This window comes from Elgaria multicarinata, chromosome 3 (assembly GCF_023053635.1).
Source record: "Elgaria multicarinata webbii isolate HBS135686 ecotype San Diego chromosome 3, rElgMul1.1.pri, whole genome shotgun sequence".
Taxonomy (NCBI): Eukaryota; Metazoa; Chordata; class Lepidosauria; order Squamata; family Anguidae; genus Elgaria; species Elgaria multicarinata.
The window spans coordinates 147936026-147951525 of NC_086173.1; the positions used below are offsets into that span (position 1 = coordinate 147936026).

The 15500-nt window shown below is 44.9% G+C and overlaps 1 protein-coding gene across 1 annotated transcript; it reads left to right on the plus strand.

Moving 5' to 3' along the window:
* Window positions 1–7546: 7546 nt before the first annotated feature.
* On the plus strand, window positions 7547–15179 carry LOC134396885 (uncharacterized). The gene is made up of 4 exons (XM_063123489.1): window positions 7547–7609; window positions 9427–9828; window positions 14440–14561; window positions 14933–15179. The coding sequence occupies exons 1-4, from the start codon at window positions 7576–7578 to the stop codon at window positions 15017–15019; spliced, it is 645 nt and encodes a 214-aa protein (XP_062979559.1). The 5' UTR covers window positions 7547–7575; the 3' UTR covers window positions 15020–15179.
* The last annotated feature ends 321 nt before the right edge of the window (window positions 15180–15500 follow it).

Consider the following 15500-nt stretch of genomic DNA (forward strand, 5'->3'; position numbering starts at 1 on the left):
GGGCCATTCACTCCATCCCATGCAACCACCTTTTCAAGATTTTCCCAAAATTCAAAGGGAGATTTGTGCCCATCTGGTGCAGCTCAGTAACTGCTCTGAAAAGGAACAGCAGAAAGCGGGGGTGGGGAGAGTTGATATCTCCCTTTTCTGGACAAGTTGGAGACTCGAAGTGCTGAAAAGGTGATGTTGAGAAGTTTCAGTGCAACATTTAGAACTGAGAGGATCATATTGGCAATTGCCCCCTTCTTTGGTGCAATTTCTGTATTCACCCCTTTCCCCATTTTCTTTGCGTCTGAAAGGTCCCTCCTTTCGCTTACTATTATTTCTCCCCTAGTCCTTCACAGTTGTGTGGAAGTTAGCCTTGATGCAGCCTCATCTTGTCAATTTCCTTGTGTGTTACCTGCTCCACCCTGCTCCCTTTTACAGCTGAAACAGACAAGAAAAACAACCAGGCAAAACTGCACACATCTGAGAGCTGTAATTGAACACTTGCGAAGGAACACCAAAAAAACCCCACCAAAACACATGGCCCTATCTGCGCAATTTTGAGGCGCTGAAAAGAAAAAACGTTGGGAAATGAATAACAGTTCTTCCACATTGCCATGTTTGCATTGATGAAATAGCAGTCATGGGCAAAGGGGGCAGGAGACGGCATTGGCAAGCTTGTGAGAGGCAGTACGGGAGCTGTTTTGCTGTTGTTGTGAAGTCGCTGTGTAGCCAATCCATGATAAAAAAAAATCACTCCTGGGTTCAGACAACATAACTCACCATGGGCACAAACAACTCTGTAATAAGCCATGGGGCTGTTCAAACATGCTAAGCCTTTTGCAATTATTATTATTATTATTATTATTATTATTATTATTATTATTATTATTTTATTATTATTATCCCGCCTTTTGCCCAATACTGGGCCTCAAGGCAGTCTTACAAAGTTTAAAACATACATTTTAAAACACAGGAAAAGAAATGTAAAAAAAAAAAAGATTAAAATACACAACAAAATTATAAGTCATTAACATAGATGGAGGACCAAATTACTCTCCAAAGGCCTGCTGGAACAAACCAGTTTGAGCCTGCTTCCGAAAGCCCATCATGGAGGAAGACAGATTAGCTTCCCTGGGAAGAGAGTTCCAAAGCAGTGGAGCAGCCACCGAGAAGGCCCTATGTGAACCAAATAGTGAGCATGTTTAAAATGTGGTTATATATAGCCACTATGGATAGGAATGGTTCACATGGCACACTAAGTGATGGTTCACACGACATGCGAAGCCATAATATTTAGCTCAAAATGTTTAACCTCCATGGCTTGGTGGGTCTTCTCAACAGGGTCCATGAGTTCACAGCATGGCTTGTTTGCTGAAAAATAAATAAGTCACCATGCAGAAAACGGTTAGATTCACAGGACACAACAACCTACCATGGCTGGCAGCCCGTGGTGGGTTGTTGTGTAAACACAGTAACAGGGTTTGGACAATCACAGGAGCAATAAGCCATCATGTCTTCTTCCCCTGCCTGACTCATGTTATGCATGTGACCACGATTTGTATAATTGCCTGTGATGCAGCACAACTTGTTGTGTCATCCAAACCCAGTGTTTTCTGGGAGGGGTAGCTTCTTATCTACGCCACAACCCATGGCTTGTAGTAAGGAATGTGGCATTGGGAAGGAGACACCCCCGCTGAGCACTGCACTGGGTTCAGATGACTGAGCAATCCCCGCTGCATCGTGGAGAATCATGCAACTTGCGGTCACACACAAAGGGTGGGGGAAGAAGCCACAATGGCTTCTTTTGCCTCACAGTCGTCTGAATGCAGCTAGTCAGTGACTGCTGTTATAAGAAGCATTCAGAATGAAACCCTTTATATCCACTAAATCCATTGCCACTACCAATGAAACAGAATGCTGGAAAGGAGAACTTTTAAGAGGTGCTTAAGGCTAATGAAATGAAATTAAGAATGACTATTAACCCCTTACTGGCATAAAGGATCCCAGATTTAAATAAACATATAGTGAATTGATAACTGAAAACAAACACAAACAGGAAGAATGAAGAAAATATATATATTGCTTATGCAGTTAAATATCCCCAATGGAATCATTTTTTTCCTGGACCACGTTGGGCCTGAAATAAGTTTTATTTCCAGCAACTGGGTTCCCCCCCCTCTTTTTTGATGGGTGGGCTTTCATGCCATATAGGCTGAGCTCAAGCTGTCTTGATAAGGCTGAGGAGTGCTGCATGTGGGACTTTGAAGGCACAGCTTTAAAGGTACTGGTTATACGCAAGCTGACTTCTTGCACTTTTCTATTTTAGGTTCAGAAGGCACCTATTACTCTCCCTATTGGGCAATAGGTGTGGTGTTGTCCCTAATTTCAACGGCATTTCTGGCGATTTGTTTGTACACGAAATGCAAAAGAAGAAAGAAAGAGAGAAGTGAACCAAACCCTGAAAACGAATCTCTGCCCCTTTCTACACCTAAGGATTATCCCAGGGAAATGGAGGAATCATCTCTGCCTGCTCCCAGGACTGCTGTGTGTCATTTGGATGCACAGGGATGATCCCGGGGCAATGCCAGGATGTAGGCCTGGTGCAGACATGCGCTCTGTATCATGGAGAGGTACAGCTGTGGGGACCTGAAAAGGAAGGACAAACCCAGCAAGGAAATGGGAATCTTTTCTCTGCACATAAGGAAGCAGCAGCTTGTCACCGGGAGGCGTGAGCCTCCTTTTCCACATGAAGGCTTTATACTGTCTCCCGCCTTGATGTTACAGTGGGAGGAAGCAACAATACCTTGACTTGTATGTGCCCTGGAACTCTTTCTTTTCTTAGTGTTATGGGATTACAGCAAGTTCTTGGTTTTCTCGCCCCCTGACAGGAATCGTCCGTCAGGATCCTATAAGCTGGCCTTCCCCACAGTGTGGCTCCTGGCAAGGGGAGGAGTGGGTAGACTGGCTGTTGACATGTTCAGTGGAGTGCCATAGGCCTTCTTTACTTGTTGCTTCTTCCAAGCTGCCCAGGCCCCTTATCTGGGTCAAGGGGGCAGAAGTGGCACTGCAGCAAAAAGGGATATGAGCACCAATGTTTGGACTGGGGCAAAATAATACAGTATGTGAGTATGTGGTGTGGTTTGGCTTGAATTGCTTGTGTCTGGATTTCCTTTCTGGACTGTACTTGCTGGTTACATGACCCACAAGGCCAGGTTGTGGTATAGTCCTCTTCTTCTTTTGTGTTCAAAAGCCGTAAAGTATCCTGTGAAATCTGGAAGACTCACAACTTTATTATGGCATAATAAGCTGTTGTCCACTGGCCTCAAGTGCCAAAATGACTTTACTGGCTTTGCACTGTGAATTTGGGGGTGGGGTGGGGGTTCATGTCATTTGCTATTCCACTTTGGGCAGCAAAATGTCTTGGGCCAGCCCTGGCAAGAGCTGGCTATAATTTAGATACTGAACAACATGCATTGGGTTTCCTAGGTGTACAGGGCCCAGGTGTCTCAGGCAGGATCTACACTACTGTTTTCATAGAATCATAGAATAATAGAGTTGGAAGAGATCTATAAGGCCATCAAGTCCAACCCCCTGCTCAATGCAGGAATCCACCTTAAAGCATCTCTGACAGGTGGTTGTCCAGCTGCTTCTTGAATACCTCTAGTGTGGGAGAGCCCACAACCTTCCTAGGTAACTGGTTCTACTGTCATACTGCTCTAATAGTCAGGAGGTTTTTCCTGGTGTCCAGCTGGAATCTGACTTCCTGTAACTTGAGCCCATTATTCCGTGTCCTGCACTCTGGGATGATCGAGAAGAGATCCTGGCCCTCCTGTGTGTGTCAATCTTTCAAGTATTTGAGGAGTGTTATCATGTCTCCCCTCAGGCTTCTCCTCAATGCTAAACATTACCTCTGTTTCCTCTCCCCTCCGGGACACTCATACCTCTCCTGTCTGCACCGTCTCTCCCTCTTCTACCCCCACACATAGGGGCATTTCTCTCTCTTCTTTCCCCAGGGCTCCCCCTACGCCAATCCTCTTCTTCTGCCCTTATTTAATTTAGAGTATTTTTATTTAGAGTATTTTTATCCCACACCTCAGCCTAAAAGTCTCCCGGAGCGGCTTACAATTGATCAGTAAAGAAGACTGATGTGCCCTTGTGACGGTTTCCCATCCTCTCTTTTCTCCTTCATCTCCTGTCTTCTGCCAATAGCCCCTTCGCGGCCTTCCAGAGATGTCCCTAGTTCCAGATCTCCTACACTCCCCCAAGTTCTCCAAATCTTGCCAGCCAGCCCTCTTTTATGCTAGGCTCGCAGCCACCCCTCGTCCTCACTATATGCACCCCAGAAGTCTCTCTCCTGGACCTCATTCCAAATTCTTTGCTCAGCAGCACACAGGGCAATCTTTTAAAATCATTATTAGGGCATTTGATGTATGGTGTATTCTCTGTATGGTGCTGGAACTTAAGATGACACTCGTTGTTAATGTGATAGAATCTGTTTTCAATGTGAATCTGTTTTAGTAAGTTTGGATTAGGTCATTATCTGATTAAATTTAAAGATGGTGAAAATTGACTGTGTCTTTATATATGCCTGGTTATCACTACAGCAAAAAAATAGTATTCAGAGTCTCCATTTTAAAATGTGTATTTTTAAAGTACAGATTACTTGTTAATTAAAAAAATACAGTTTACTTCAGTTTTCGTTTATTTTGTTTGTTTGATAAATGAAAAAAAGTCCTTTATTACTGTATATTTAATCAATGTTTACCTTTAAAAAAATCCCTGGCTGAACCCCCTAATGAAATGTGCTGCGCACGCCTATGTGTAGATGTGGCCTCAGTTTCTCCAAAGCAATTTTCCTAGGCCCTTTCTACACCTAAGGGTTATCCCAGGAAAAAGGAAGGATCGTCCCTGCCTGCTCCCAGGATCCCCTGTGTGTCATTTGGGTGCACAGGAACGATCCCGGGATATAGGGCTGGTGTAGACATGCCCCTAGACCCAGGGAATGTTTTGAAGGTTGCCTGCGTTGAGTCCTAGCAGAGAAGTTCAAGTACTGGTTCTGTCTCCCTTCACACATTACTTGTATGAAGGTTCAAAGTGTGGACAAAGGGCTGCAGGGTCATGACAACACATGCTTTTCCTTGCCCTGGATGTCGACGTCTAACGCATGTAGGAGGCTTCAATTTCTTGAACATGGAATGGTCAGATGATTATTGTCAAATAATTTCTAAGTAATTATTGACACATCCAACAGTAAACAGACTGTCAACTAATCCTCACAACATGTTAACAACTGGCAGTAAATCCTGAAACCCAGAACAATTATAAGTGCCCCCTTCTGCATTTTGCTTAACCTTATATGAGTGAGTCAACTCAGCACTGATCCTAATCCACCCCACAGTTGATTATTGAAGAGGTCTATAAGGCCATCAAGTCCAACCCCCAATCCTCCTTAAAGCATACCTTACAGACGGCTGTCCGGCTGCCTCTTGAAGGCCTCTAGTGTGGGAGAGCCCACCACCTCTCTAGGTCATTGGTTCCATTGCCATACTGCTCTAACAGTCAGGAAGTTTTTCCTGATGTCCAGCCGGAATCTGGCTTTCTGTAACTTGAGCCCGTTATTCTGTGTCCTGCATTGTATTTTCTTGGATGTTCAAGAGTTGCTGTTTTGCAATACTTCAGTTGTTTGATGTCTGCTTGCCTGCTTTAGGGCCTGTCTTCATGGTGCCATTTCATCGCTCCTTCCCCTTGAAACCTGCAATATCACTGCTGTGCGGTGGAGGTGGGAAATCCCCATGCCAGAAGGGAGTGCAGCATTTCCCAGCGGTGATCCGAGTACTGGAGCCCACCCCCTGCATTCTTCCTGGCAACCACCAGTTGCCATCTTCCCAGGATCTGCCCAGGAATGTCCCTGGGTCAACCCCGGAGTGAGGCCACATGGCGGAAGGGCCAAAGTGATCTCCTTTCTTTGGGAAAAGTTGGGGTAAGTCCCCGACATTTGCAACGTGCAGCTTTGGGGATAAGCGCCGATTCGCAGCCACCACAGGACTTAGAAGACAAACCCTAATCTCCTCCACATCTGTGGCTTGAATGGCAAACCACACGTTGCATTGCAGCTACACGTACGGAAACATCCAACGCCCCAGCGGGCCCTGCTCCAACTAGCAAAGCACACGTGGAAGAGGGAGTTGTAGGAAAGGCAAAGAGAATGCAAGAACCATGAGAGAAAGCTATTGCTGGGAAGGGTCCCTGCCTAGCTAGATTAGCTGGATGTGTTTATCCCTGGTTATTTTATTACCCTTTTATTCTTGCATTTGTGTGTTTTGTGTATGTGTGAGTGTGTTGTATCCACTGAGAAAAAACACTTTTCTCTTATTAACATTTTTTCCAGTAAACTTTTAAACTTGGAGATTTAAAACATGTTTGGTTTGGCGGAGGGAACCATTCCACCTGATGCAAGGTTGCTTGCTCCATCTTTACTGCTGTGTGAATGGTCAGTGCAACAATTTTTACATACATTTAGGCTGAAACATAATTGTCACAGACTGTACTTCTTGCATTTCATTTCCCTCTAACCCTAATCTTTATGATCCCCACCCCCCAATCCCGGTACTTCGTGTGTGTGTGTGTGTGTGTGTGTGAACTCACAAGAATACCCCACGTGTCTGATGAAGTGGGTCATAGCCCATGAAACTTTATGACACCATAAGAAATGAGTTTGGGTTTCACAAGAATCCTTTGTTTTTTGTGGGGTGGGTAGATGGGTGGGTTGGTTTGGTTTTGCTACAACAGATCTATTCCTCTGAAAAATCATTGCACATAGAGTAGTCTCCTTTCCCCAAATTTGTTGCAACAACAAGGGAAGATTTTTTGCCAGTACTGAAGAGCACTGAGAACAGTTAGAGCACATTACACACTCCATATACCACTTTTGTAGCATTATTTCCCACTTTTTATTCTGTACAATTGCAAATACCACAGTAGATGTCATTGTGTGGGCTACGAGGTATAAATGTGCAAGATCCGCCCTGTGACTCCCCTACCTATTTCCTTTGGCATTTAGCTCACTGCTAAACAACGTCTTCCAGTCCTAGCAGAGAGGATGGGGGTGGGGTGGGTGTTGCGCATGCTGAAGGATTTTTTAAAATATGCATTAAGTTTTATCCAAAGGCGGAGAAGGAGGCGGCTGGGGTATCCGGCCGCGTCCTTGCCGCCGCCACCGCCTCTCAAGTAAGTGTGCATAGGATCACTGAAAAGATGCAAGTGACTGTTTCTGTTCTCATCCTCACTGCCCAGCCTAGATATATTGTTCAGCAAGCGTCAGGCCTCTAGTTTTCTAGACCACATCCTTTCTTTGTCGATCATAAATTATATCTTGATGACCACGTCTCACAAGAGGCACTTAAGTTTCACATTTTTAGGAGGCCAGGCGCTTAGCACGCAAAGGAAAATACGGTAGCAAGGAAACAAATTCGAAAGATTTCATTAAATCAAGGATTCAACTCACTTCCCTTTTTTGAAGGAATTTGGTTTGAGAAGCATCGGAGATTGTAATTGTAACGATACACAGTTGTTGGACTCTCCGTCCTGATGATTGGTGTGGCACTCCTGTGGGCTTTTGTAGGTAAGTAAAAGCAAAAAAAATTATTATTATTTTAGAAATTGCTTCTTTGGGAACAGAATTGGTGAGACAAACCCGAGCTATTACTATTTCTATAAGCATTTGGTCTTGAAACAAAGCTCTATGAAGAGAGGCTGAAAGAACTTAGTTAGTTTTAATGTCCTCTACCCCTCCCTCCCCTGTCTGTTATGGTGATTTTAGATTGTAAGCCATATGGCAGATTATCTTATTTTGTTTTATTCTGTACAGCACCATGAAAATTGATGAGGCTTTATAAATAATTAATAATAATAACTGGGCATGTTTAGCCTGGAGAAGAAAAGATTGAGGGGAGACATGACAGCACTCTTCAAATACTTGAAAGATTGCCACACACAGGAGGGCCAGGATCTCTTCTCAATCATCCCAGAGTGCAGGACACAGAATAATGGGCTCAAGTTGCAGGAAGCCAGATTCCGGCTGGACATCAGGAAAAACTCCCTGACTCTTAGAGCAGTACAACAATGGAACCAGCTACCTAGGGAGGTTGTGGGCTCTCCCACACTAGAGGCATTCAAGAGGCAGCTGGACAACCATTTGTCAGGGATGCTTTAGGGTAGATTCCTGCACTGAGCAGGGGGTTGGACTCAATGGCCTTATAGGCCCCTTCCAACTCTACTATTCTATGATTCTATGATTCATTTTACAGATGGGTAAGTGAGGCACGGATGAAATGCTTGGTACCTCCTGAGATGCAGGAGAAGCAAATGACTAGCAGTGAGTGCTGTCTCTTGGTTCTTCATGTAGATCACCCCACACACTGATCTCTGCCTATGTTTGCATAGAGATGGGATGTAAATTGCGGGACATTTTTCTCTACTCATTTAGACATCTTGTTAATGCTCCCGTCTCCCCGGGGGATCCGCACGTTGCTCCCAGAGCGCTTCTATGCGGTCCCAGTGCACCCCGAAAACTATAGTGTGACTTCCCTGTAAAAGAAACGACGAAGAGCCATCCATGCCGCCGCTGCTGAGGAGAGCTCTCCGCCAGCGAGGAGAGCTCGGCAAAAGAAGGCGGGGTGGAGAGCTTCTTCCGCTTTTCACCCCGCCTTCTTTTGCCGAGCTCTCCTCGCTGGCGGAGAGCTCTCCTCTGCAGCGGCGGCGGTGGCGGCATGGACGGCTCTTCGTCGTTTCTTTTACAGGGAAGTCACACTATAGTTTTCGGGGTGCACTGGGACCACATGGAAGTGCTCTGGGAGCAACGTGAGGATCCCCCCCTCCTTGAGATGAGGAATCTTCTTGCAATTTGCAAAATATTTCAGACTTCAGAGAGGGAATCTGCTACAACAGAAGGGAACAAGCCAGTGGGCAGAAAACCCGAGTTTAATTTGTAAAATCAAGTCTATATATTATAAACCTTGTTAAATAGCATACCCATGTTTGTTTATGATTTTCTCTTAGGAATAATAATAATAATAATAATAATAATAATAATAATTTATTTCTTACCCGCCTCTCCATTCTGACAGAGGCAGGGAACAGCAGCAAATATAAAATACATATAACTGAATTAAAACATAATATATATTGTTAAAACATCCTAAAATTCCACTGGATAGGCCTGCCAGAAGGGATTGGTCTTAAGTGCTTTCTTAAATGCTAATAGACTGTTAAGTTGACGTGTCTCCTCCGGCAGGCCATTCCACAGAATAGTTTTTAATTAACAAAATGGGGGAATACATTCATGCTGATCATATGAAATATGTCTCGGTCATAAAACACATATTCTGCTTTTAAGTGGTCTACGGCCTGCCAACATGTACATTTCTCTGTTATTTCCAGGTATGTCACCAGCAATGTCCCTTTCCACAGCCCCAAGTTTGGTCAATGTTACCATCCACCAGACAGCTTTGCTGCCGTTCTCCTTTCAGCCTCCAAGCCCTTCCTGGAAATTCATTAGCATCAAATGGGAATTTATCAGCACCAATGGGAGTGTCCCTATACTGGTGTACCTACTAGTCAATTGCAGGGGAAATGGAACCTCCCTCCAATGGTGGGAAAGAGAATGTAACATTGACAAGGAGGTGGATGAGGAGTATTTTCAGCGAGCTGATATCCTCAAGAATGGCACACTGATGATTCATCATGCGGGCGTGAAGGATGCTGGCATGTACCAAGCAACAATACGAACCTTTGGTGTAAAAGTCAGCAGAACAGTCAATCTAACAGTGACAAGACCAAGAGGTAATGGATAGAAATTAATGTAAATAAATAGTGCTTTCTCCCAAGTGCTCTAATTTGATTGCTAGGGCTGGAATCCTATGCATGCTTAAATTAAGAACATAAGAAGAGCCCTGCTGGATCAGACCAGGGGTCCATCTAGTCCAGCACTCGGTTCACACAGTGGCCAACCAGCCGTCGGCCAGGGATGAGCAAGCAGGACATGGGGCAACAGCACCCTCCCACCCATGTTCCCTAGCAACTGGTGCACACAGGCTTATTGCCTCAAATACTGGAGATAGCACACAACCATCCGGGCTAGTACACTATTCAGCACACTGTGAAGTGTGAACAGGAGTGGCTCTATATGCTTTAAATCAGGTGTGTGTGTGTGTGTGTGTGTGTGTGTGTGTGTGTGTGTTTGGTAAATTATCTGTTTTCCAAAGAAGGTTGAAAGACAGCGTATTTTGGAGAACTAAAGATTTACTGCAATCTTCTCTTTAACAGCATGCCTAGTAGCCATAGGCAACAAGGAAGTCCATGCAGGCAAATAAGTTGTGTGGTGGAGGATGCATCTTTCTTTTCCTCTACAACCTGGTTTCCATGCAGGCCATGGAGAAAATGAAGCCCATCCCTCAGATACATCCCAACCCCCCGCCCCACCTTTGCCAACCTGCCTGATAAAAGTCAGTGTTGTTGTTTTTAACTAGTCTGCTAAGGGAGTAGTAGCCTGCATTTTTATCCTGGCTGTGGAGGAGTCTTCGGGGGATTCCACACGTCATACTGAGGCCGCTTCCATGCGGCCCCAGTGCGACGTGAAAGCGATCGTATAACTTGCCTGGCGAAGAGACGAGGGAGAGGCGTCCTTGCTGACGCCGCCACCCACCTACCTCCTTGCTGGCCGGGACGGAGAGCTCGGCGGAAGAAGGCGGGGTGGAGCTCTCCACCCCGCCTTCTTCCACCGAGCTCTCCGAGCCGGCCGCCGAGGAGGTAGGTGGGTGGCGGCAAGGACGCCTCTTCCTCGTCTCTTCGCCAGGCAAGTTATACGATCGCTTTCACGTCGCACTGGGGCCGCATGGAAGCGGCCTCAGTACGACGTGTGGAATCCCCCATCTTCTCCATTACAGCCAGCACGGAAATACAGCTAGTAAAAAAAACCTGTAGGCTAGTAACTTTGTAGGCTTATTTATCTTTTTTTAACTTGTAGGCTTATTTAACTTTTGTAAACTGCCCAGGGAGCTTCGGCTATTGGGCAGTATAAAAATGCAATCAATAAATAATAAATAAATACAATGGTAGCCATTGATAGCCTTTGCCTCCAAGAATTTATCCAACCCCCTTTTAAAGCCAACCAAATTGCTGGCTGTCACTACATCTTGTGGCAATGAGTTCCATAATTTAACTATGTGCTGTGTGAAGAAGTCCTTCCTTTTATTTGTCCTGGATCTCCCACCATTCAGTTTCATGGGATGACCCTGGGTTCTAGTATTTTGAGAGAGGGAGAAAAATGTCTCCTTATCCACATTCTCTGTAAGACTTCCTCCAGAATACCTACGCATAGGATATCCTCTTGTCCATTCTGTTTGCATGTCAAATATCACCCCTCCAAACTCCTGGGTCCTTCCTGCTTCCTTCCCCGATTCTGGATGCCCAGGCAGCAATACCAAATTAATTCCCAATAATTTTGACATGAATAGGATTGTCTTTGCATAGTTGAGGCTGGTTTGGCAACTGTACCAATTCCACAAATGTCAGATCTGGCGTGTCATTTCTGCATCTTGTTTGGACTACTGCAATGTACTCTACATAGGGCTGCCTCTGAAGAGTGTTCAGAAACTTCCTCTGGTTCAGAATGACTGGGGCTGGTTCTAGGGTGGCCTGCCTAATTCAAAGTGTTGGCTATGACCTGTAAATTGTGTTAAGGGCGAACTTGGAACAACTCCATGGAAATCAATGAGACTTCCTTCCTCCCAGATAGTATGGGTAAACCTCTAAAGGCCAGATGTTTAAAAACCGCATTCTTCATTTACAGTAAGAGCTTCATCCCACGTACCTGTTTCCCTCGAATTATCCCCTACAGTGCTAAGCTGTCGCTGTTGTTGCTACCGGGCGGCTAGATCCTTTGCTTACCAGGAAATGGGTTTAAGGGGAGAAATGTAAAAAAAATCATAAAAAATCAACGGATGACCCAATCTGATTCAAATTTGAATCAGCTTAAAGCTCCCTTTAATATCTATTACTGTGCCAATTTTGATGTCTTTATCTTTAAAGCTTACACAGATGTAAGCAGTTGTTTAATTTTTCTTCAAATCCTGCTCCTGCTCTCCAGTGGCCACTCGGAAAACAACAAATGACACGCTCGAAAACTAGTAGCAAAATACGGCGAGGCTTTTGCCTTTGAAGCACAATTAAAGCAGGATGCATGGGAGTACTTCACAATAAAAGCGGATTAAAAGCTGGAAAACTTTGGAGTCCTTTGCACGCAATTCACAGTGATTGCACAGTATAACGCTGGTGTGATAAAGCCCCAAGTTTAAAAAACACACAGTTTAAGGCGAAGGCTTCACTGTGTCCCATTTTTCCTCCCTGCCTTTGTTAAAGCAAATAGGAGGGGGATTTGTTAGATGGCATAGCCAAGAAGAGAAGTCACAGTTTTACACAGAATGCTACTTCTTATACAGCAACCTCTCTCCTCCCCACGTAACCGATAAGAGAAGAAGGGAAACTTTGTGGTTGACAAGTAGAAACAAAAACGCATTGGTTTTTTTTTAAAAGGTGCACAAGAAAAGGAAGAATAGACCCAGTTGCTCAAAACAAAAGCAAAAGTGAAAGAGAATAAAGAAGCACAAAACAGAAGTCAAAGCCATAATCTTACTCAAAGAAACTGCATCAATTGGTTGGTTGGTTTTGAATTGTTCACTCCATAGAAGCCCTGCCCTCTTTTGTATCTGCTCACTCTGATATAACTCCTGAAGCTTTAACTGTTCTGATGAAGAGGGAATTTCACCAGGTGAGAGCATCTCAGCCATTGCCTATATCACAAAACTTTCTTTTTGGCAAATACATGTCAGCTATGCTGTGGAGAGGTCAAAAACAATCTGCTTCTCCTTTAAGGTCCTGCAGGATCGACTTTGGACTTTAGTTGGTTCCGACAGTCTGTGGAAGAGGAACCCATGTGGCTCAATTGATCCAAGTGCCAGGGATGCGATCCCTCCTGTGCAATCACCAGACCTGCAAATCCATAGGCCTTTGTTGTAGGGTTGTGCACAGAGCCCTGCAACCCATTTTGGAGGCTGCTCCGAATCAGTCCCAATCCACCTTGGCCTAATTCAGACCAGATCCAACTCACTTCAGCTGTCCATTCTTCTGGGCAGCTGCCCCCCAATCACCCCCCCCCCCAAGACACACCCAACCCGGCTCCGGCTATTGGGCGGTATAGAAATGTAATAAATAATAAATAAACCCTGCTCCTTACCTGGACCCATCGCAAACACCTGCAGCTGTCTGGCTTTTCAAAGGAGTTGCCTTGTAATGTTGCATAAATGGCGGCCTTATGGCCACCATTTGCATAAGATTTGTTTTACAGAAATAGACAACTCACCATTTTAAAAGGAAATGGTGACTCCCTCGAAGAGGTGGATGGCTGTGGAGGTTCATGACTGCTCGTCAGGCTCCTGGGAAGGCTGGGTGCAAGGCCACCCATCTGGCCTCATGAATCATCTGGATCAGCCCGAAGCAATTCAGACTGATCTGAACCTCCTTCGAATCTGGGCTGATTCGGTCTGAATCATTCCACTTTGTTTCGGAATTGAGATCTGAAGCAGTCCACAGCCTTACTTTACTGTGCAAAATAGCCAGTCTTCAGCAATATAGTTCTAGTGCTTACCTAAACCACCTGGCACTAATTGGCTGATCTTGAGTTCTTTATGAAAGGGGAACTACAGTGGGACAGAGAGTTGCTGTTGATGTAACATTACCTTGTGAGGGTGTGCATCATGTCCTGCTTGTGGGTCCCTGGTTGACGGCTGGATGGCTGCTGTGTGAACAGAGTGCTGGACTAAATGGACCCTTGGTCTGATCCAGCAGGGCTCTTTTGATGTTCTTATGTACCCATCAAGAAACAACTAGAAAGATTTCCTCAGCCCTGCCCTCAACAAGACTCCTCCCCCAACAGCCTCCATGGACTGGCTAATTCTGGCAGAGCGTCTTAATTCCCCCATTTTCTCCAGCTTCTTAGAGCAGTGGCAGGCTAAGTCTCCCCACCCCCGCTGCTGTGAGTTGCTGCTTTCCACAGAAGGTAGAAGCAGTGTCAGCGCCTGCCCCAACTGATTAATATGTCCTTGGGAAGATTCTTCTCTTCTCTGACTCCTAGAGTCTCTTGGAGAATTTCCTCCCCTGCTTACTGGCCCACCTTCTTCTTCTTCTTCTTCCAACTCCACCTCTTCTGATTCTAATCCTTCAGTCTCTGCAGGGAGCCTGGGCCCAATCCTGACATCGACCGAGCCTTTGTTGGATGCTGGACTTGCTGAGAGATGTGAAGACCAATATGCCTTTCAATTACAATTTATTTATTTATTTATTTATTTAAAAGGCTACATTTTCATTTCCACCTTCTCCTTTTTCAAATCCTTTTAGTCACCTCCACATCTACTCCAGGAGTAGAATTATTCACCCTGGAAAGAGTCATCACTGAGAACATGATGCGAATGATCGTGTCCTGCTTTATCCTGTGCTTTCTTTGGCTGCTGGTGGTGGAGGTGAGTGTTACATTGCTAACAGCATCATTTGAAAAAAGAGTAAAGGTGTTGGAACAACAAAACTTCCACAAAAAACATGTTCCGATATCCATTCCGAGCCATAGTCCATATTGCGCAAAAGAGGCACTGCCCCAGGGTTGACTCCGGGCTGGCCCCAGAGTGATGTCAGGTGGTGGAAGTGCAGTATTGCTGTCTCTCCATTTAAAAAAGTCAGGGTAAATCCCTGATGTTTTCAGTGGCTGCGAAGCTGTGCTTGAGCCATCTAACCAACGCAGTGCAGATCCCCCTGCTGCAAAATATTCAGGATCTATAATGAAACCTTTACAGCTTGAGGGCCAGATGGGTCTGAAGTTTTCCCCCTTTTCTCCTAGCATGTTCATATGCTTGAAGATGGCAACACCCCCCAAGGAAAGAAGGCTGTGAGCCAACGTGGGAGATCCACTCTTGACTGGAGCTGACAAGTTACGAATGGTCCTTTGTGGATCAAGAAGTGCAGCAGGACACATAACAGAAGTTGCAAAATGCCCATGATGCATCTGGCTGCCTTTGTGTCATCAAGCCACTATGCAGGATTGCGCCATGAGAGTTACTAGAGCTCTCAGCCACTCAGAGACTTGATCCGGAATTTCCTGGATGCCTTGAACTGAATGAAGTGTATTAATGTGGATATAGTGTTGCTCTTATTGGAACTGGATAGTGTTAATAAACCTATCAGTATGTTTTATGCTCTCTCTTTTTTTGTTATGGTTTAAAAGAGCTGTTAATTGTTGAACTGCCACGGTTATATTGTAATGGTATTATAATGTGAATAATGAATTGTAACAATTCTACTTAAATCGTCTGTTTTCTAGGAACTGTTTTCAGGATACTTGTAAACTTTTTACTTGTAAAAAAACGAGGTATAAAAATCAACTGACTGACTAAAACTATGTATATACA

Excerpts from the sequence above, each read along its gene's own strand:
- LOC134396885 (XM_063123489.1), top strand. The coding sequence starts at position 7,576 with ATGATTGGTGTGGCACTCCTGTGGGCTTTTGTAG. Across the intron at positions 7,610-9,426 it reads ACTCCTGTGGGCTTTTGTAG|GTATGTCACCAGCAATGTCC; the intron begins GTAAGTAAAAGC and ends TGTTATTTCCAG. Across the intron at positions 14,562-14,932 it reads TTTGGCTGCTGGTGGTGGAG|CATGTTCATATGCTTGAAGA; the intron begins GTGAGTGTTACA and ends CTTTTCTCCTAG.